Source organism: Lontra canadensis, unplaced genomic scaffold, assembly GCF_010015895.1.
Source record: "Lontra canadensis isolate GAN:19392208 unplaced genomic scaffold, GSC_riverotter_1.0 scaffold11, whole genome shotgun sequence".
Lineage (NCBI taxonomy): Eukaryota > Metazoa > Chordata > Mammalia > Carnivora > Mustelidae > Lontra > Lontra canadensis.
In genome coordinates this window covers 6,799,934-6,822,606 of record NW_022631005.1, presented here as the reverse complement: position 1 = coordinate 6,822,606, position 22,673 = coordinate 6,799,934, and the positions used below count along the sequence as shown (strand labels likewise).

At 36.3% G+C, this 22,673-nt stretch overlaps 1 protein-coding gene across 2 annotated transcripts in view; it reads right to left on the bottom strand.

The window, feature by feature from the left end:
- Positions 1 to 1,812: 1,812 nt before the first annotated feature.
- The window catches only part of PPP1R1C (protein phosphatase 1 regulatory inhibitor subunit 1C), a 120,682-nt gene continuing 99,821 nt past the window's right edge, over positions 1,813 to 22,673 (bottom strand). The window contains exon 5 of one of the 2 annotated variants that reach the window (XM_032856062.1): positions 1,813 to 2,032. In XM_032856062.1, coding sequence (XP_032711953.1) covers positions 1,988 to 2,032 — 45 coding nt within the window. In that variant the 3' untranslated portion in view covers positions 1,813 to 1,987. Of the gene's footprint in view, positions 2,033 to 8,110; positions 8,367 to 22,673 lie in introns of those variants that run through there. The other variant, XM_032856061.1, reaches the window with a different exon arrangement.

Sequence of the window (22,673 nt, the reverse complement as noted above, 5' to 3'; positions counted from 1 at the left end):
TATTTTGAAACATCAATAAATTGATTCCTCAGTTAGCTTGAGGAGAGCAGCAGTTCCAGTGTTCTCTTAGGTTCCTCATTATGTAACATATTGTTTTTTAATGCCATTTTAACTATAGTTTATTCCACAATTGTGGCATTTAGGTCTATGGTAATTATCTTCTTTTATATTATTTTTACTTTGGGGGCAATACAGATCTGGGAGTGGTAAGTAAAAATTAGCATTCTCCAAATCCTGGGGACCGGGGTGCAGAGAAATGGAAAGGCCATAACAAAAAAACAAAACAAAACAAAACAAAAAAGCAATTTGTGAAATGATTTTTCAGTTTATTAGAAATCAAGGAAAAGAAACTTAAAAAGATTGATGCCTTTTTCTTTAAGAAAAGATTATACCTACCATTGTCGTAAGCTCAGCAATTCTTTCCTTTTAAGAATTAAAGATTGTTTTTTAAAAGCACAGATTTAAACATAAAAAATATTTTTAAATGAGTCACATCGTTTAAAAGGAGTTTCAAATTTGCTGCTTATGTCGGTTAAAAGTCATTTCAGTTTGAGGTCAATATCAAGGAATTAAAGTAGGGCTTCTTTCCATTCCAGGATCATTAACAAAATCATCCCCCGATGCTTAAAGTCTGAAATGTAGAAAATTTAGTCTCAGTGCAATCTACAAGAAAATGCAAAAGCCTCTGGTTTCTAAGGAAGATGGGCTTTCCCATCCTAAAAACCATCACAATTTCTTAAAAAGAGCATCAACTAATAGAAGGGTTTGTTGAATTATTAGTTCATTTAGGACCATTTATTTTCTTTGGGCTCTAGTTTCCTGATCTATAAAGCGAATCCTACCTGTCATACATATTTAATGTGATTATTAACCGAGAAACATAGGTGAGGCCACTGTATTAACTGTAAAGAATGGAACCAATATTAACTGGCAGGAGGGCAGCAACAATAATAGCCTTTTTATTTTTATAACTGATATTTAAATAAATAGTTGTGCAGTATATTATTAATATGTATTTACAGAACTAAACTGAATCAAGACCAATGGGTTTGAAAAAGAAACAGAAGAATAAATAAATATGATGGGATTTGAAAAGAAAAAGGAAACATATTTGAAAGCCTTTCTAATATAAAAGAAGGCTCAGATTCCAGAATTAGAAAAACTAAAAATGAGTCGCTTAAAAATTACCCAATTCAAGATCTCCCTTCCAGTAGTAGAGAAAAATAAATTAAAACCAAAAAGAACTTGGCAAATAGCATAGCATAAATAATTAGAAAAAAACATAAAATGAAGGAACACTATCTGAAAAACATGTCAATATTTATGTATCAAATATCTAAAGTGCTTCAGAAGGTAACCCAAGAGGAAGCAAATGAGACACAATGTTGCAGGTGGAGGTGGTGGTGGTGGTGGTGGTGGTGGTGGTGGTGGTGGTAGTTTTGTGTTGGTAGTTTTCCAAGCTCCCACAGGAGCACGGCACTGACAAGTCCGCTTCTGGTTGTTATCAACCCATTTTGCACCTGGTGGAGAAAAAGAAAATAACAAACTATTCCAAAACACCCTGGAAATGTTCCAGAGTATTTCATACCATGTCACATAAATCTCTGTAAAGGGAAAAATCTGGTATGCAACTTAATAGCAACAAAGCCTGTATGCTGTGATAGAGTAAATTACCCAATTAGTGATTTGTAGGAGGAAATTTTTCTTGGAAGGATTTTAAATCTTAGGAAAAAAAGCTACCACAACAAACCAAAAATAAATAAATAAATAAATAATTTTTTTTTTAGATCATCTTATAAGGAGAAGTTTTAAAAGACAGAAAATATAATTGGTTACAATGCTAATGCTATTAAATACATACGTACATACATACATACATATGGTGTATATTTCTAAGTAAAACAATTTGTTCTGTCGACTGTCATATAAGCATACAAAGATACCCTTTTTCTCTTCTGATTCCATTCTTAGTGCTGCTGCTTTCTGTCTATTCCTGTCTCTTCTTTTCTCCTTTGCTGCTCATCTGCAGTTTCTGAAAGAGAATCAGAGGGGAGAAACAGAGCTTAGTGTTGGAAGGAGCCTCACCGGAACATCTGATCCACCCCCTCATATCATTCTCTACATTTTACTGCTCAGAAAACTGGGTCCCAGTGTTATTAAAGGGCTTCCCCAATGTCACACAGCTATGATCAAAGAGGAGATGTCACCCTGTGCCACATCACCTCATTCTTTTTTGTTTTTTTTTAAGATTTTATTTATTTTGAGAGAGAGAGAACAGTTGTGCAAGCATGAGGGGAGGGGGAAGAGCAGAGGCAGTGTGAGAGAGAGTCTCAAGCAGATTCCACACTGAGCGCAGAGCCCGACACAGGGCTGGATCTCATGACCCTATCACCATGATATGAGCCAAAATCAAAAGTCACATGCCTAAGCGACAGAGTCACCCAGGCGCCCTGCCACATCACCTCATTCTATTTCCTTCTTGTAATTTATCACTATCTGACATGATTTCATTTATTTATTATTATTAATAATCTATGTATTAATTCACATGTATATTGATAGTCTTCAAACACTAGAATATATATCCATGGATTTAAGGACTTTAACTACCTTATTAATAATACCTGTATCCTCAGGACTCATTCATGCACATTCATTGAATAATAAACTAGAATAATGGTCTTTTGTTTCTAAAGTATACTTTTATAAATGATACCAAATTATCCTACAAAAAATACTACAGAATAATTAGGCTATCTGAATTGTTCTATCTAGCTACAGGCCTATGATAAACATTAACCTAATTTATGCATTTTAAGTAGCAAAAACATCTAGTGAGTGTTAATGTCAACCTTTGACATAAATTGAATAGTCTGTGCTTCCTTTAGATACCTCAGGGAAGAAGAACTTCCCTGAATTCTGTTTGTTTGGGAAGCAGATACTGCTCATTGCTCACCTAATATCCATGGTCACTTAGAAAGAGAACCTTGACTAAGTTGGAAGGTGGCAATGTTCCTGGTTTAAAATATTTACTTTGGGGGTACCTGGGTGCTCAGTCGGTTAAGCATCCAACTCTTGATTTCTTGGCTCAGGTCATGATCTCAGGGTGGGGAGACTGAGCCCCCCATCAGTCTCCATGCTCAGCAGGCAATCTGCTTGAGATTCTCTCTCCCTCTCCCACTGCCCCTCCCCTCTGCATGCATGTGCATGCTCTCTCTCTCTCTCTAAAAATAAATGAATCTTTTAAAAAATATTTACTTTCTCTAGCTCCTTTGCATCGAGGGGTAGTCTTATGGCACAGCTCTGGTCCATAAGACATTAGTTGGGAGGCTCTGGGATAGCTTTGCTTCTCTGCTAGATTCTTTCCCTTTCTCTTCCCACTGTTCTTTTTGCTTGGGACAGACTGGAAGCCTGGAGCAGCAGCTCTCTTGGGACCCTGAAGTTACAACTTGGAGAATATTAAGGAAAATGGTAAGTGTCTGGATACCCATTAGAGTCTTGAGCCACAGTTCTAGTCCTGGATATTTTATTGTATGATGTCATTCAGCCTGTATGTTACTGTTTGTTGGGGTTTCTATTATTCGCTGTCAAATGCTTGTTCTGAATGATAATGAAGAATCATTTGCCAATCGTTCTGCTGTTTCTAGGATTCTAATCCTAGCGACATATACCCCTGGGGTTTACTGTGTTCATTCCTTCAAATTGGGCTCATTATTACTAAAAGTAAGAGAAAACAGGAAAAAGGCAAGGTCACATGTATAGAGTGAGAAACAAAAAATGAAGATAAATCCAATACATTTTAATACCATTTAATACCATTTTTTACCTCAAGTTTCTAGGCTTCTTTGAGTTCCCTCCTTTGCCTACTTCTCTCTCTACTCTCATGTTCATCTGCCTTCTACACACCAAGTCTCTTTGTCTGCATCAGCTAAGTTTTAAATGCAATGAAGAAAGTGGCTGAGCCAATGTCTGTCCACAGAATGAAGAGGATTCACAATATAAATGTCAAGAAAAGTACTACAGTTGAATGGTAGCCTCTTTACAAAATGCCGTCAGACACCTGTGCATTCATGTAAATTACTTAATTCATACAACATTGCAAAACAGAAACCTTCACCCCCATTGCTGTATGAATCACATGGGATGTTTGTAAACTTTAGCACCTTAACTACTTACAATGTCACTTAAAGCCAAAGATGCCCTCCATCATTTTCCTAAAACTCTTCTTCCTCTGCTATTTAGTTTTTCAGAATATTATGATATTTGAAATCTAATAATTTAATTTCTTTAAACAGATTTCACGTTTTGCAGCATAGACATTTTTAATAATTAATATATCTGCTGAAGCTTTGAAAACCGGTTTTTAGAATCAGGGTCTTAGAAAAGTAAGAGCAAAAAATTAAAAATAAAGAAAAGTAAGAGCATATCTTCCTTCTTCATTTTCAGAGAAAGCAAATATTCAAAATCACTATGAGCATAAACACTTTGATATAATTAGACATGATTTTTCTCATTATTCAGTTTGCACTTATACAGCTGTTAGATGTGGGCAAAGAAACAATTTTTAAATTAATGTAATGTAAGTGGTTTATTTATAGAGTCATAAATCCATATTGCAATTAAATGAACTCCATAGTACTTACACTTATTTGCTATGACCACACCCAAAACCAGCGTTTCTAAACTTCATTCAATTGTATATTTTTAGTGATTTTGAGGTACCATCTTTAGTATTTCTCTTTAATATTTTCTAATATTTTTCTTTAAATTGATTAAAAATATACTCACACATTAAGGTTGCCTTATCCTAAGCAACAATAGCAGTAAAATCATGATTACGTATCTTTTCTAATATGTATTATGACAGTATTTATAAATATAAAAATAAAAGTAATTTGTCTCTTGCCAACCTAAAATAATCTGTTTCCACAATGTAGAAAACATTGCATAATTGAATTAAAATTTAAAATGGATGGTGAAAACTTTTTTAAGAACAGAAAAAGTCTGAGCATTTTGTTTTTTATAAAGACCTTACCCTGGCCAACTCTGGGAAGAGAAACGGCTTACAATATTATTGCCTAATAGAAAGAATCCTGACCTAGAATTCTGCTCTGCCCTGCTTCTGTCTATGCTTCAGTTTCTCATGGTTAGGGAGATTAGGGAAAAAACTGAGTGTATCTCCCTGACTTAACCTTTCTTAGATTTAATACGCACAATTAAAGAGGATCCAACAGCAAGTGGCCTAGATGATGAGAAAAGTTGGAAGGATCTAGTGGTGTTTTATCAGAGGTGAGGCCGTTTAGGAGAAGACATCACAGTGCTGAATGGCTGTGATCAAGGAGGTAAAGTACAGAAGAAAGAGTTTCACGTGGAGAAGAATAGTTAGAGCTCTTTGGTTGGGCTTAGGGTTCAGCTGGAGTTACTCAAGAAGGAAGAGGATCGGTCACTGGTCTGTGATGTTGAAGAGGATCATGTGTACGGTAAGGCTTAGACGGCATCGGGTCCTTTCCCACCTTGATAATAACAATAGGCACCGAATGCTAATTGCTCCCTAAGCTAGACTAAGCATTTTAATGTGTCTTATCTCATTTAGTTTCCACGATAATCCATAGGGGTGGGTATGATGGTACCCATTTTATAAACTGAGTAATAGTCTAAAATTTGATAGGGGTTGAATTTGAACCCAAGCCAGAGTGACTCAAAGCTCATCTACCAGCCATTATATCATACTATAAATGTGGTCTGGGAAAGATAAAGTTTTCGTTTTGTTTTGTTCAGAAAGTTTCTTTGACCATTCAGCCAAACTGAAGCCAAGTTGTCTTCTTGAAAAAAAATTGTTGTAAACTGTAACTGTGTGAAAAGGAAACTGAAAAGCCATTATCTCAGCTGGCTTCCTTCAGATTTCTGAGAAAGCCAACATATTTCCCAAGGAAAACTTATGCTTTTAATTGCAAGCTCTGTTTTGAGAGTAGAGAACAGAATGGAAGAAACCAACATTTTCTAAGGAAAACTTATGCTTTTAATTTTTATATCTTTGTGTTTTTAATAAGAAGAGAAGAATCCAGAAGCCATGCTACTTATTTACCCAAATGATGTTACAAAATCAGCAAAAGCTTTGATTTATTTTTTCTGAATCCTTTTGAAAAACAAAAACAGAAACAAAAACCAGCAACACATTTTGAAAGTGTGTTCAAGGAAAGGGAAGGACAAATTTTATTTTCTAGCACCTTGGGGTATCTCAAATAGTCTCAAGGAGCGCCAGAATGTTTTCCACAAATAATTCAAAATCATGAAAATAAATCTGTGTCTTAATCATGTTTTAAGTAGAAAGAAATTTAGGAAATCAAACAAATAGTCACAGCAGGTGGTCTAGAAATCCCGAAAGTTTTGATTGAAATGATTTAACAACAACAACAAAACCCATAAAAGGATAGGGGTGGGTGGGGAAGGAAGGAAGGAAGGAAGAAAGGAAAGGAGGATAGCAAGGAGGAAAGACACTTAGAACTAGAGTACTCATTCATACTTGGTGATACTACTTATCAATGAGTTTTGCATTTATTTTCTTGGGGAAAATATATGAAGAAAAATGTTCGCTCTATTGCATTGTCTAATAGATTCACATATTTCTCTTAATCTCTGTATTATAAACTTGCATTCAAAATTAAAAACAACAGTTTTACTTCTTTGAATTTTGACATAAGATCCCACAGTGGATTTTACATTTACATTTTTTCCTCCCATCTCAATTTCCCTCTTTATTGACTTCTGAGAAATCTTTTCATTTTTTTTCATCCATGAAACACTGACCCCACCAATATCATCAGTGTGGGAACCAAACGGGGCATTCCACCAACCTCACTAAATTTTGTGGCACAGATACTTTACCTTGAAATGCCATAAATCATTAATGGGGCACCTGGGTGGTTCAGTCAGTTAAGTGACTGACTCTTGGTTTCCCCTCAGGTCCAGATCTCAGGGTTGTGAAATCAAGCCCAGTGTCAGGCTCTGTGCACCACAGAGTCTGTTTGAGATTCTCTCTCTCCCCCCTCCCTCCCCCTCTATTCCTCCTCCTGCCCACGCACACACTGAGCTCTCTCTAAAATAAATAAGTAAATAAAAATCTTTTAAAAATAATTAATGTTGTCCTGGAGCCAGAACTTTGAACAACCAAAAGCCTTATTCAATACACACACACACACACACACACACACATATATGTGTGTGTATATATATATATATATATACATATATATGTAAAAAGTAAAGTATCAGTATAAAGCAAGATTTTTCAGAACTGATAGAAAAAAAAATATTTATATATATATATATTTTTTTTCTATCAGTTCTAAGGATAAGAAATTAACTTTTCTTTATTTTTATAACCCCCAGCAAAATCGTTTGCTGGAGATAAACTCATTAAAAATAGTTATTGAGTTAATGAATGACTATATCCATGAATTAATGGAATTTCTTACTTGACGATAATAGAAGATTTATAAAATACTAATGATTCCTTAAAATGCAGTAAGAAATAGCTCATATTTCAAGTAATAACCAAAAAAGTGGCAGGGGAGATTTTGGCATATTTTATTTTAGATTTAGCATTTTTCTTTCTTAATAGCTAGTGGAAATGCTGGAAAATATATCTCTCAGAGCTCAGAAAAATGAGACCTTTGCAGTCCTTTAGCCATTAACATGCTGGAGGAAAAAGGATGGTCAATACTTAAAGACTAATACATTATGATCTTTTGAATCAAGAAACTGGGGATTTCTTCATCAGAAATAAATACCACATACGGTTCTATATTCAGAAACATGATAAATGAAACTTGAAAGATTCCTTAAAAACTTCCTCTGTAAGTTAAACCCAGACACACCATGTCTAAATGTATTTAATATTTATTTTTTACTCTTAAAGTGAAGCTATTTACATTTGACCTTAGAAGACAGACCATATCAGTAGGACATGAGAGATTAAGCTCCGCAGTATTAAAGTTAGAACACTCACATATTTGCAAATGTCTATGCAAATGTCATTAAAAAGAAAAATCACCATAAAATAAATGTTTATTCTTTAATTGTAATATCGAACAATCTGTACTTGGTTCTAAAGTTCAGTCAAGGGAGAGCTTCCCATAAGGTGTATTACTATTGTATGAGTGTGGAGAGCAGAGGTGGAGAATGCTTCTGGAGGTCAAGGAGTGGCCTTCCATGGGATAGTCAGAAAAGTTAATAGTTCAGTTATTCCCAAGAAGCCTTCTTGCTGCAGACCCGTAATTAATGTTCCCACTGCTCCTCTCTTTCGTTTACACCTTCTTCTTCTTCAGGGAATGCTGATTCATTCTGGCCTTTCAGATGCTTAACCCCTGAAATTATAAAAAATTATGCTCTATTTAAGTGAAATTTATTTCTAGCAGATTCATTGCTTTGCTGCAAGAGATAAAGAAAATGAGTGGAAAGTTTTCGCTGGTGTATACATGTTTTCCACAAGAATTTCAACCATCTAACCCTATATAAACCTTTTAATTCACTGAGAAAATCAAAACACACCCAGCCAAATTTCCATTAGAGACAGGCTTCCTTTATAATTAAATCTTCTCCATTAAGAATTGCCTCACAGCCTATTAAAAACCTGTTAACTAAAAATCCACTCACAGGCTCTTATTGTAATTCTGATATATCATTTAGTTCAAATATTTCTTTTGGCATCCCTGAATTCCATTACAACAAGAACCATTGAAGAAACCCCTAGGAACAAAGGGGTGTGTGTGCCATTTCTATAACTTGTAAACAACAAAAGAATCACGATATTGTTAGTCTCCTTCAGAAATCAGAACGTATTCATTTGATTACGAAACTTCTGTATACAAAATTCTCCAGTAACTTCCCCCACAGCCCACAGAGAGGCAAAACACTGGCACACCTCTGCCTGCTCCACAGGCTTATAGATCCTGGCCTCTCCCTACTTATTTGGCCTCATTCCTTCCCAGCCCTTCCTGCTTCCCCCTTTCACAGTAATTTATGAGTTACTAGTTAAGGACCCTAACCTACTCTTCCACATTCCCTGATCATTCCCGGCTCCTTCAAGCCTCCACGCTCTTCTCGTTGTCTTCTCACTGCCAAATAGCCTCTTCCTACTCACCCACCCGATATTCTCCTGTTCATGCCGCTGCCTCAGCTTGCCTCCTCTGGGAAGGCTCCTCTAATTCCCTACACAGACTTAGCTAGGCTTTTTTCATATTTCCCTACTGTTCGTGGATCATTTTCTCTTGTCTCAATTACCATACAGAACTGAGTTGTTTACACATCTTTCTCATTAAAGCAAATTTCTTGATGTCAAGATTATGTAGTTTCAGTTTGGGGTCTCAAACACAATGCCCGGCAAACAGTATGTACTCATCCATAGTGATTGAATAAATGGCTGATACAATTAAAACATAACTTGGTGTATGTGGCATATTTTTTTTCAAGATTTCAAAATTAACCCAAATTTGGAGTATAAACCAAAAGGCAACTACCACAACCATACACTCAAAATCTAAGAATTACCTCCTGTTTCACTTGGGTCCTGTTCTGTTAAAACATCATACCAGCAGACACTCCATGCATTGCTACTTAACGTGAAAAGTTTTATACATATTTCATATTTTAGAAAATTGGTTTATAAGATTTTTCTAAATATTACTGAAAAATATTCAATTAGAATTGATAAATGAAAGGAAGTCACTACTCATGTTTGTTATGAAACAAAAAAAAAAAACTAAAAAAAATGTGGATTTGCATGTACTGTAGTCAGCAAGCCTCAGAATGCTGTTTGGCAAAGAACAACATCCTTGGGCTTGGTGGATTATCTTGCAAAAATATTTGATCAGTTGTAATATTATTTAAATACTTTAATTTCATCTGTAAACACAGATCACTCAAAATTCCTGTTGACCCAAAACAGTAGATGGACATTTATTATTAACAAATGGAGCTTATCTTATATATTATAAATTACAGGGTGGGAGGGAGATGTCTAAATATTAAGGAGAAGGTAAGGTAATTCATTCATTCAATAAACATCCAATCAGTTATTCTGTTAGGGTCTCATATACCTTGGTCTCTAAACCTCACAACTCCATGAAGAAATGCCTGGATGGTGAAATTTAGACTCGAAAAAGGTAAGTGATTTGTTCAGGGATATAAGGACAGTGTAGTTTTAAGAGAAGTTATGACACATCCTATTTCCTCAGTACACTAATGACTGACTGAATGAATAGTGAATGAGGCATAAAAGTTCCATTTTCAGGAGACCCTAACTCATTTTCACCTTTAGTTTTTCTGGATGCTGATACAGATTTTCCTGTCCTCCTCTAGAATTTATTATAGGTTTACAGTATCCATTAACCTTGCTTAGACAATGTTGGGATTCCTTCTGGAATATTAAAGCACAGTAATCATTCAGCCACATTTCACTCTCCTAAGCTGAAATTGTCTCTCCCAGTCTGAAAAGGTTCTGTTAACCTCCAGAGCTCATCCCTTTCACCCACAAGGCAACTGCAGAGTAATAAAGTTGTGTTTAAGACAACTTTCTTTAAATTAGAGTTAGTAACTTAATGGCAACATTGATTCATTTATATGAGGGGCTGAAACATTAAGAAAATATGGTAACCAAAAAGTCCAACTTACTAAATAATTAGTCATCATTTCCCTTACTTGAGTATAGGCCTACTTGCTTTTAATTTATTTTATCACCCAATAATGGTCATAGCGTTATATAAGAAAGCCTTTTTAAAAGTAAAATCACTCACTAGGGCAAACCCCGGAAGACGCGTTTCTTAGCCTTTTCCATGAGTGACATTAACTATTTCTAGGTGAAAGATTTGGTGAGATGGGAGTTGATAACACGAACATCTCTACAGAACCACACATTCCTTGGTTCTCAAAGCAATTTACATTCATGTCATCTTTCCACTGAATAACGGATAGTTGGTTAACTTGTGTCTTGAGTCTTTTTTCCTATGAGTAATATTTGTTTGGTTATGGAGGCAGTAGTACTAACAGGTCTGTGTGAGGTCTGTGAGGACTATCTAATAATTTCTGTCTCCCCACGCCCTTCTCCTTTTCCCAAACACACAGATACTTTATATTTACATTTTCTTTAAACCTTCATTTAATATTAAGGTAATTCTGAAGGTGGAAGAAAACGACTTGGTCTGGGGGCCTGAGAAAATCCTCAGAGCCTCCTCCTCTGTGGAATGCTAACAAGCATATATTGAAACACCTCGCCTGCACAGGACTGACTGCACAGCATACAGCAAAGAGGCTCCTGGAGCAAACAGACTCAGCCAGCCCTGCACACAAGAAAAAGCCAAGAGATCCAAAAAACACAACAGGCGTTCTCTTCTCCACAGCAAATGAACACAGGCAAAGGAACCAAAGGTAAGACCAAGATATGCAGTATGAAGGAATGAAGAAAACAGTCGGAGGAAAGGAAACGAGACTGAGTAAAAGAAGAAAAGGAAAGGAAATAAATGTTGCTCCAAACAGGACATAATCCTCCTGCTCTTCTCCATTCTCTAGATCAGGTGGTGGTATAAGTGAGTTGGATGAAATTGTGAAGTGACTGAGCAAAGAGTTAGGAATAATGAATCCACAGAGGGAAGCTTATGTTTGGCAAGCCATGGGTCAATATGTTTATCAATTAGTTTGGAGTGAAAAAAAAGCCAGGCTTATTGAAGAATGATAAAACTAGTATTCCCAAAGCTTTCCAAGAGCAGGGAAGAGGCTGACGTGGGTAAGGGGCTGCTGAACACGGAGTTTTGTTTTTAGAAAGATTTCTTGGCCTCTAAGAAATAGAGAATGAGTGGGGCCTCAACCGATTACAGTTAAGGGCAGAGTCACCTGATTAGGGACTAGGCTCTTGGTGGTGTCAGAGCATTCCTAACAGCAGGCAGTAGTTTAAGGAATGCTCCCTAACCATAGGTTGACAGACTTTTCTGGAATATGCTGCCTGATTGTGAGCTCTCTGTTTCAAGAGTTCCACTGAAGAAGGTAATTGAGATTAAAAGTAGTCTTATGAAATCGCTTTTCTAGAACAATTGTATTTGAAACTGGAATGCCTGGTAAGTAAGTAAGAGAGGACAAAGAGGCTGCCATTGAATTCCTAACACACTGGAAAAAGAACTGAAATTTATCTAAGTAGCTCCTGAGAGCAGACATAGGGTCAATAGTGGACATTTATGTAGTGAGGGCAGATTATAGCTCAATAAAGAAAAGAAAATTCTTAAACTCTTTGCCCAGCAATAAACATGTGAGTGAGCTTTCATCACTATATGGATTCAAGTCTAAGCTAAATGTCTATCTCTGAGATGGGTCATAGAAGGAGGCCTGCATTGTGTAACAGGAGAGACTGACCATCTTGCTGACCCTCAGATGCTTTTAATCCATAAAAGAGATCTTCTTTCTATTGAAAAATTTGCTCTGCTATGTGTACTTTAAATTACAAAAAAAGTAATTATGCTTCTAATGACATAAATGACTCAAATCCACATTTTAAAAACTAATTCACATTGGGAGTAGCAACTGTAAATGGATTCTTTTTTTTTTCCCAACCACATACTTTAGACCTTAAAAATCATTCTAAAGTCCTCTAGAGAATATGTGGGTGGATTTTAGAGTCTCTGACCCTTTTGGAATTCTATTTATAGTTGTATTTGTGCTTTTTGGGGGAAAAAGGCTCATAGTTTTCAGCAGAATCTCAGAAGGGTCTCTGACCCACAAATAATTGTGAATATGAATCCTGATCTAATCTCTTTAGCTTAAAGACGAAGGAGCAATACCAGTGTGCAAACGACTTGCTTAACACAGCACTCATTGGCTGAGCTGGGACATAAACCTTGGTCCCTAATTCCTATTGGGGGCTCTTCACCTGGGTCACCAGGACCCAATCTTGCCTTGTCATTGACCTTTTCCCAATTTAAGACCTGAAGGAAAATCAAGCACTAACATTATAAGTGCCTTTTTTATTATTACATTCCTTGCAAGAATTTTACATAGCTGATAGATTCAGATGTAATTTGCCAGTCTTTTGTTGTTGCTACTGTTTTTAATGGAATTTGGAATCAGAAAGATACAGAATTTAATCTCACCCAGGAACATTCCCAGAATAGAACCAAGTTACGAATAATGTTCAGATGGTCAGAAAAGAAGCAGCCTTTCTCTTTGCCATGCTCAAACCTGAGACAGGATTCTGGGAGACACAGAAAACATATCATGGTCTGGTCTGGGAGATGAGACCTAGTAGTCATCAAGCAATAAGAGTTAAACACCATAAAGTAATAAAGTCCCTGCTGTGTGTTAGGCATAGGAGAGACACAACTATAGACCAAATGGGGATGAGGGTCAAGGGGTGATGATGTATATATAAATGAAGTTAATTCTGTGAATATGTGTTACAGACCAGTACTACAAATAATACATTTGGAGAGTTCTGGTATGGGAAAAAGGAACTCCAACTTGGGAGATACTAATTTGGAGAGCTATTTATTAAGCAATATACTAGATAGAGTGAAGGAAACGGAAAGTCTGAGTTCTATATAAGAGAACTATTTGCAAAATACAATTAACAGCCATTCATTTTCTGAAGGCCTTCTACATACAAAAGAGTGATTTCAGTGGCCCTATAGAGGTTATGTTCTAGGGGCACCTGGGTTGCTCAGTTGTTAAGCATCTGCCTTTGGCTTAGGTAATGATCCCAGGGTCCTGGAATTGAGCCCCACATTGGGCTCCCTGCTTCTCGGGAAGCCTGCTTCCTCCTCTCCCACTCCCCCTGCCTGTGTTCCCTCTCTTGCTGTGTTTCTCTCTGTCAAATATATAAATAAAATCTTTTTTTTTTTTTTAAAGATTATGTTCTAATGGTTCCTGGTATTTTGACCCTTCAAATTTTATCAAAATAATCATGCTAGATATACTTGAGGGATATAATGTATCCTACAACATGGTACAGCAGGGCCTGGGTGGCTAAGTCAGTTAAGCATCTGCCTTCAGCTTAGGTCCGGGGATTGAGCCCCGCATCAGGCTCCTTGCTCAGTTGGGAACCTGCTTCTCCCTCTCCCTCTCCCTGTCACTCTGCCTACTTGTGCTCTAGCTCTCCCTCTGAAATAAATAAAATCTTAAAAAAAAAAAAAAGAAAAAATGATACAGCAGGCCCATCATCTCTCAGACAGAAAATCTGCTTTCCATTTCCCAAAATGCTTTCATATGTATTTGTTTAATATTCTTGTCATTCATTTATAATGCCTATCTATGCATTAATATACTAATATACTTAGGGTCACAGAGATCAAGAGATACATCAATTTCATTTGGAATGAAAGCTAAACACATTATCATGACCTGAACTCACCTTAAATCTATTTTCTACTTTATCTGAAGTAAATTACATATAAGCAGTACAGTTAATCTCTGTTCTAATATGGTGACTGGTCAGTTAACATAAGCTGCAAATCAACATGTGGTCATTTCATTTAATACCCTATTACTCAGGAAAGCATTTTTCTGGAGAGGATTAAATGTGTGATATGCATTTCTCTTCATCATACACAGAAATAGGGGCAGCATGTTTATGTGATATTAATAACTATTTGTGAATATTATATATCTTATGCATATTTTTACTATGATACATTTCACCAAAGCTCTTGCCCAAGAGTAAACCCTAGGTAAAAGATTTAGCAATAAATACAAAGGAGAAGATAGGGTAGGAGGAGCACTTACATACTGTCTGTTAGAAGTGTGAATTCAAATAATATCTCTGGAGAGTAGTTTAGTCTTACTTAAAATGTAAAGTGCCCACATCTTTGTCAGTAAGTATGAGGTAGGAGCCAGAATTTTGCGAGAATCCTACTACTCAGGCTAGGATGAGAATCACTTTGAGGAACTGAGTACCTCTTTTGCCCTCTATAGTCAAGTGCCCTTCCAATACTCCTTTTTGCTTCTAAGCTAATGCATTCCCTATGAACTCAGAAATAGAGTTAAATTTCTAAGCCTCCATATAATGGAACTAAATGTGTTGAGCAGTTTCACTTTAGAAAGGGACAGAACAGCTTCCTAGCTAGCAAGACTTGACTGCCATTGATTGAACACAATAGCATGTCTAAAATAAAGAATGCATCAATCAGCAGGAGTCAGTGGTTAGCCTTGAAAGCACTAAAAATAAAATAACGAAAGGGGAGTTGCATTTACAGCCACAGAAGCTAATGCTGTCTGTGTTTTTTAAGCATGCCCATAGGAGGGTGTCGTGTGCTGGCATTTTAGAAGGCTCTGTCTTCCAGGCAGGGTAGTTTTCTACTGAAGCAATGATCTCTATAGGCTACCATAGCCTGATGTCAATATACGCCCAATGATAATAGCCAAATCATCCAGCTCTGATTCCAATCTCACTGAGAAACATCTGACAACAACAGAGCTTCTTCACAGGGAGAAATGACCCTGACTAGATGTAAAGAAGGTAGAAGTGAGTCGTGGAGCTATCTAGAAGACCGTTCCAGGCAAATGGAACAAGAATTGTAAACACTTTGTCTGAAGCATGTCTGCCATGATCACAGGACAGCAATGAGCCTAGATTGTCAGCAATGAGGCAATAGTGGGAGGTAAGCTCAGATAGCAGAACTCGGGCTGGGCGCAGGAGAAGCCTGACAATATACGATCTCAGAGGACATTATAAGCATTTTAGCTGTTATTCTGGGAAGTTACTGACAGATATTTTTGGTGTTTTTGTTTGTTTGTTTGAGTAAAGGAGCAACATGATCTGATTTTCAAAGCATTTTTAAAGACTCACTCCAGAGCCCACGATGTAAAAGCTTTGACGTCACCACTCTATTTTAACAAGGAAAACGCTGAACAAGCTTAAAAAAAAATAAACTCTTCTTAGATCCATTAGAGAAGCAAGGTCACAGAGCAAACCACTGCCAAAATATGGATATACAGAAAGGTGGATATAGAGGAACACAACTTGCTGGAGCAGAAACCCATGTGGAAACTAGTGCCAGGGTAGGAAAACCTGAGCTAATATTAACTGATGAATGCCTGAAGGCTCAGTGTGAAAAAGATGGACAGATTAAAAACTCTGGGGGCAGGAGAGTAACTGTTTAGGGCCCTCACAATCTCGTGTATTTTATCTCCTGGAGCTCTACTAGGTTCTCACAGTAAAAATCTGAGAAAAAGCTCATGCTTTTCAAAAGGAAGGGGGATAGTGGCCATTTTCAAAAACAGAGCATTCTATTCTTCTTAACAAGGTCAGCTCTCAGGAAGCTTTTACCAGAGCCTAACCTCCTGGGATTATATCAAAGACTAACCTACCTGGGGGGAGAGAACTACCAAATTCCATCCCATTTAGCCATCCTATCCCACTTAAGTGGGGAGGAGGAGGACCAAGAAGCACTGGTGAGATTTACGGTCCACAAGCACAGGCTCGCTAAAAGGGTGAACCTTTTCATAGACCATAGAACACTTCTTCCCCAACCCTTACCACCATGTTACTAAAGATCTGAAGGGGTTCCTGGGTGGCTCAGTGGGTTAAAGCCTCTGCCTTCAGCTCAGGTCATGAGCCCCGGGTCCTGGGATCAAGCCCCCCACTGGGCTCTCTGCTCAGTGGGGAGCCTATTTCCATCTCTCTCTCTGTCTGCCTCTCTGCCTACTTGTGCTCTCTCCGTCAAAAAAAAAAAAAAAAAAAAAAATGTTTACTATAGTTCCTTTTACCCAGAGCATCATGTTCACCTTTACACAAAAATTACAAGGAACCTATAGGCAAAAAACACAGTTTGAAAAGACTAAACTACCATCAGAACCAGAGTCAGATGTAACAGGAATGTTGGAATTATCACACCAGGAATTGTGTTTTAAGCTATAATTAATATACAAATGAATTTCATGGAAAAAATAGATAACCTGTAAGAACAGATGGATAATATAAGGAGAGAAATGGAGATTCTAAGGAAGAATAAAAAAGAAATACTGGAGATCAAAAACATTGTAACAGAAATGAAGAATATCTTTGACAGGCTCATTAGCAGACTGGATATGGATGAGGAAAGAATCTCTGAGCTTGAAGATATAACAAGAGAAAATTCCAAAACTGAAAAAGCAAAGAGGAAAATATGAAAGAGAATATGCAAGAACTGTGGGACATCTATAAAAGATGTAATATACAGGTAATGGGAATACTAGAATGAGAAAAAAGAGAAAGAAATAGAGACAATATTTGAAGCCATAATGACTTGAGAATTTCTCTCTAATTAATGTTAGGCACTAAACCATAGATCCAGGAAGCTCAGAGAATTCCAAGCAGGATAAATATCCAAAATACTACGCTTCTGTATATATTATTCAAGCTACAGAAAATCAAAGAAAAAGAAAAAAAAATACTGAAAAAAGCCAGAGTGGGGGGAAAATCTTGCCTAGAGAGGAATAAAGATAAGAATCACATCCAACTTCTCAGGAACTATGCAAGAGAAGAATGAAGAGTAATATTTAAAATGCTGACAGAAAAAAACCCCAGCAACCTACAATCCTATACACCGTGAAATTATCTTTCAAAGAGAAGGAGAAATAAAGACTTTCTCAGACAAATAAAAATTGAGTGAATTTGTTGCCAGGAGGCCTGTCTTGCAAGAAATATCAAAATTCTTTAGACAGAAGGAAAGTAACATAGATCAGCAACATGGAACTATATGACAAAAGGAAGATCATCAATGAAAGTGTAAATGAAGATAAAATAAAAACCTTAACTTAAAAAAAAAAACACATAACCTTAACTTCTCTTATTTTTAGTTGATCTAACAGCTGATGTTCCAAAGTAATAATAGCAATAATATATTCATTTATGTATGCTTATGTATACATGTTTGATATATATGTTTATGCATGCTTATATATAAGTGAAATAAATGACAGTGATCATATAAGGTACACGAGAGAATAAGACTACTGCATTATTATTATAAGGTACTCACACTATCTGTGAAGTGGTATAGTGTTATTTGAAAGTAGACTTGGATTAGTTGTGAATGTATATTGCAAATTCTAGGGCAACCACTAACATTTTTTTAAAAAGTATAACCAATAAGCTAAGAAAGAAGAGAAAATATAATGATACAAAATGCTCCATAAAAACTACAAAAGACAAAGAAAGAGTGGAAGACAAAAATAGAGACAAATAACACGGGCAACAAATAGAAAGTGTCGTATTTATTAATATAAGACCCAACTATAGATTGTCTATAAGAAATTTCTTTAAATAGGGGCACCTGGGTGGATAGGTTGGTTAAGCTACTGCCTTTGGCTCAGGTCATGATCTCAAGAGTGCTGGGTTTGAGACCTCCATCAGGGTCCCTGCTCGGCCAAGCGTCTGCTTTTCCCTCTGCCTCTCCCTACCTCCCCTGCTCATGCTTGCTCTTGTTCTTCCTCTCTCTCAAATAAAATAAATAAAATCTTTTAAAAAATAAATTTCTTTAAATATAGAAGTATGTATAGATTAAAATTATAAATGAGTGGAGAAAATATATTTTGTTGACATTAATCAAAGAAAGCAGGAGTAGTCATATTACTTTTTCACCAGCTAGACCCCAAGACTTGATCTTAACTGCCCACCTGTTTGTACTCACTCACAATTTGTCCCACATTTTTCTTTAAACTCTTTTTCAGCTTATCTCTAAACTCAAGCAAATGGAAAGCAAAATTGCCCCTTGAGAGAGAGTGCCTACCCAGACCACCCAGACCAGTTTGAGCATATCCCCAACTTGGGCCTGCACAGTTGGACCATGGAGTGACCTCAAGAATGACCAGTAATTACACTTACCTCATTGTAATACTAAAATCTCTGCCCAAGTAGTAAAGCCTCATTTACATTACATATAATGTATGTATAGGCATGTTTCCATAAAGCACCACCTTATGCCTGCCTCTACATATGATGACAAGGCTCGCCTTTTTAAATACTTATCCTAACCCTAAATAAAAGGAATTCATCCACCCTTGTTCAGGGAATCACAGCTTTGGAAGTTACTCCCTGTGATCTCCTTATTTGCTGCAAAAATAAAGTTGACTTTGTACATCAACTCCACCTGGTTTATCTGTAACTCACCAAAGAGGGAACTCATGTTGGCTTGATTATGCTTTCAGACTGAATAGACTTCAAAGCAAGGAAAATTATCAGAAATAAAGGAGGGCATTATACCTAACAAAACTACAACTGAGATAAAACCCAATTCTTTATTCCTAATGCCTGAACCTAGACAAGGAAACACAACTGACGAAAAGCTTACAGCCTTGAAGACCACTTTCACATAAAACTTTAAACCACATCTCTTAAGTAAGCTTTAACATTTCCTGAAAAACTTACCTTATTTTCCTGTTTAAATCATTAAATTTTTTGGGATGCCTGTGTGGCTCAGTTGGTTAAGTGGCTGCCTTCGGCTCAGGTCATGATCCCAGCGTCCTGGGATCGAGTCCCACATTGGGCTTCTCACTCGGCAGGGAGCCTGCTTCTCCCTCTGCCTCTGCCTGTACTCTCTCTCTCTCTCTGACAAATAAATAAATAAAATCTTAAAAAAAAAAATCATTAAATTTTTTCACTCCTGGAACGATGCCTGAACAGCATAGATGCTCAGCTCATTTTAAGTGAAAAAATAACTGACTTCAACCTCACTTTCATTAAAAGTATTTCCCATTCAAAGTATACATAATTTTCAACCTAGTCATTTTTTTTTTTTCAGATGAATGAAATTCTGCCCCACTAATTTAAGTCACATCTTCTATGGCAGAAAAAGTAGTGTTCTTGGTCTGAAGTTAGTTTGTTCTTCTCAGTCTCCTATAGTTTTTTAGATTACCATTCTAGACTTGGCAATTACAATTCAAGAAAATGCATAGTAAATCTTAAAGATGGAAACAAGAAATGGTACTTGCCCCAGTTTATAATGTTGTTCTGATCCCTAAACACAGGTAATTAATCCCATTGAGTATATATATATCTTTTACAACAAATGGATTTAAGTATTGTGGTCTCCCCAGTGTTTCTTTTATTACTTAAAATTTTCTTTTATTGGAAAGTGCTCATCCTGATGAGTTGCTAGTTAACATCCAGTCTCAAATTCTGCTCAGTTCTCTCCATATCCTGAGGCTGTTTTCCTCCACTTTGTCTGTGGAGGGTCTCAGCTCAGTTTGCTTCTCATTATACAGCTTGCTGCCGCCAGGAAGCTTCTGAATGACGACATTGTTCTGCCCTTTCATCCTCTGCCCGACCCAAGGACATGAAGTTCACACTCTGAGCCTTGCAACTGTTTTGCTCTGACCCTGCTTTTCTGTTCATTTACCATTGTTCTCGCAGGCATTCTTGTTCACAGGCAGCTTAACTCTCTGACCATCCCTTTAAATAACAGCAATTCATTGTATTGCCATGGGGCTCACTGACCTACTTTCTTCTTTGATGTGCTGCTCTACGGTTGGTCTGCTCCACTGGTCTCCCATATGTAAAATCACAGTATCTCTTCTTTTTACATATCTTTAGCAAACTCTTTATGTTTTTATTTTATTTTACTTTTTTTTCAGTGTTCCAAAATTTCATTGTTTATGCACCACACCCAGTGCTCCATGCAATATGTGCCCTTCATTATACCCACCACCAGGCAAACTCTCTTTAGATGAGCTGACACCATTTTATTTCTTTCTTCTTAAATTTTGATTTTATTAAGAATACTTGATGCAAATGAGCAAATGTATACTCATTCTACAGGCAGTAGCAATTTTATATAGTCTACATAAGGAAGAAAAAAATTAATAAATTTTTTTGCTTAAAATTGTAACTTTCTGTTATTTCTATCTTGTGATATTCAAATGTAATAACTAGGAAAAAGAAGTATTCACTTACCCAATTTCTTAGTTTCTCAACACTTACTGAAAAAAGTTTCTTTTCATTACCAAAATTGGAACACCTTCAACCCACTCAAGACATTATAAGTCAATTGCTCTAAGATCATGGCTTTTGAATTTTCAAATTCTTCTCTTAAAAAAGTAAGCAATCTTAGTTTCAGTGTATACACATTGCATTCAATTTATAAAAATTTGTTATCTTTGTGTTAGAAAACTTCTAAAATTATTAATAAAAATTAAAGTTTTTCAAAACCCATGTTGAATTTCATTAAACCCACAGTCTGAGAGGAAGAATTCTCTTGAAGTATGTTTATGACTTATCCCAGCCCAAAATGATATAAAATCATTTCAATTTGTTCCCCAAATTTACTGCACATCTACTAACTTTTCTGAGTTCCTTATTTTTATTTCTCCTTCAAATAATAGAAACTACTCTGAGGAAAAAATGCATAGATAACTGATAAGGTAATCACCAGATTTCTAGAAATAACATGAAATTATTGAGAATAAACAGCACTTTTATTTTTGGTTTGATACATTGACTAGAAATAAGTTTCTCATTTATTAACACAAGGCAGCAGCATCTCTCACACAAAATGCCAGATGATCATTTGGCTAAATCTAAACCTTATGCAAAATTGGCCATGAATTAAACTTTCAATATTTCTCCAAATGAGTTCATATAAATACTCACAGATATATTTACGGACTAATTTATTGACAATTTTTTAAAAAATATATCTCATTAAACTTCACACATATTTGACTACTGGATCATTCTACCTGGATTATGTCATGAATTTTTCTTTTTTGTAAATATAATTATGAATAATTTAATTGCATCATATCATAAGTTTCGTTGTGTCAAATGAAAATATTGACAATCTATCCTTTTTGCAATTGTCTTAGCATTACTTCATTTGCTAATACAGGGAACCTCAGAAAAAGAGACTGGTCTGGCCCCCCTCTCAGCCAGAGGGTTTATTAAGAAAAACATAAACCAATGGACACAGAAGAATAGCCTGTGCTCCTGGTTTACTTCCCTTCTGGTCCCCTCCCCATATAACTATTAGCTCAGAGAACTGCCCTCCCTTAAGTAGCTATTGTGCTGTAAGAAAGAGCATTTTCTCAATGACAGAAGTACAAGGGTTGAAAGAACTTTAAAAGGTAGTCTTGAATTTAAGTAGCAGCCCAACTTCCCCCTAACACAGACACACACCATCACTACCACCATCACCATCATCATATTAGGATGTGAAAACCAAGACCTGTTTTCTGAAGTCTCACAGCAAGTAGAACTTAATCTAAAACACAGGTTGTGAGACTTTCATTCCATCTTCTCTACATCATACTGCACCAGACACAGAGAGTGCCTGGGAATTCCAAGCAGAGTTCCCTTTCCTACCTTTTCTTACTACCTAACTCTGATCTGGTTGCCTGATGTCCACTAAGAGGTAAATCACTAAGAGGTAAAATGTTCCATGGTGCGTGGAAGCTGGGCCCTTTAGACACTCTAATGAATGTTCAGTGATATTGAAATGGACTGTTACTGTAATAATTTAGGCACATTATATTCTACTTTCATCAACTGACCTAAAAAATACCACTTGTAGCACTGATTCTATGAATTTTTAGATCCAAATTTCTTAAAAGTCAATTTTCAGGACACAGTCCCTTTTTATAATTGGAAGCTGCATGTTGTGAAAATTTGCCAATAGTACTATCGGAATATAAATAGAAGTAGGCAGAAATAAGAATTACAA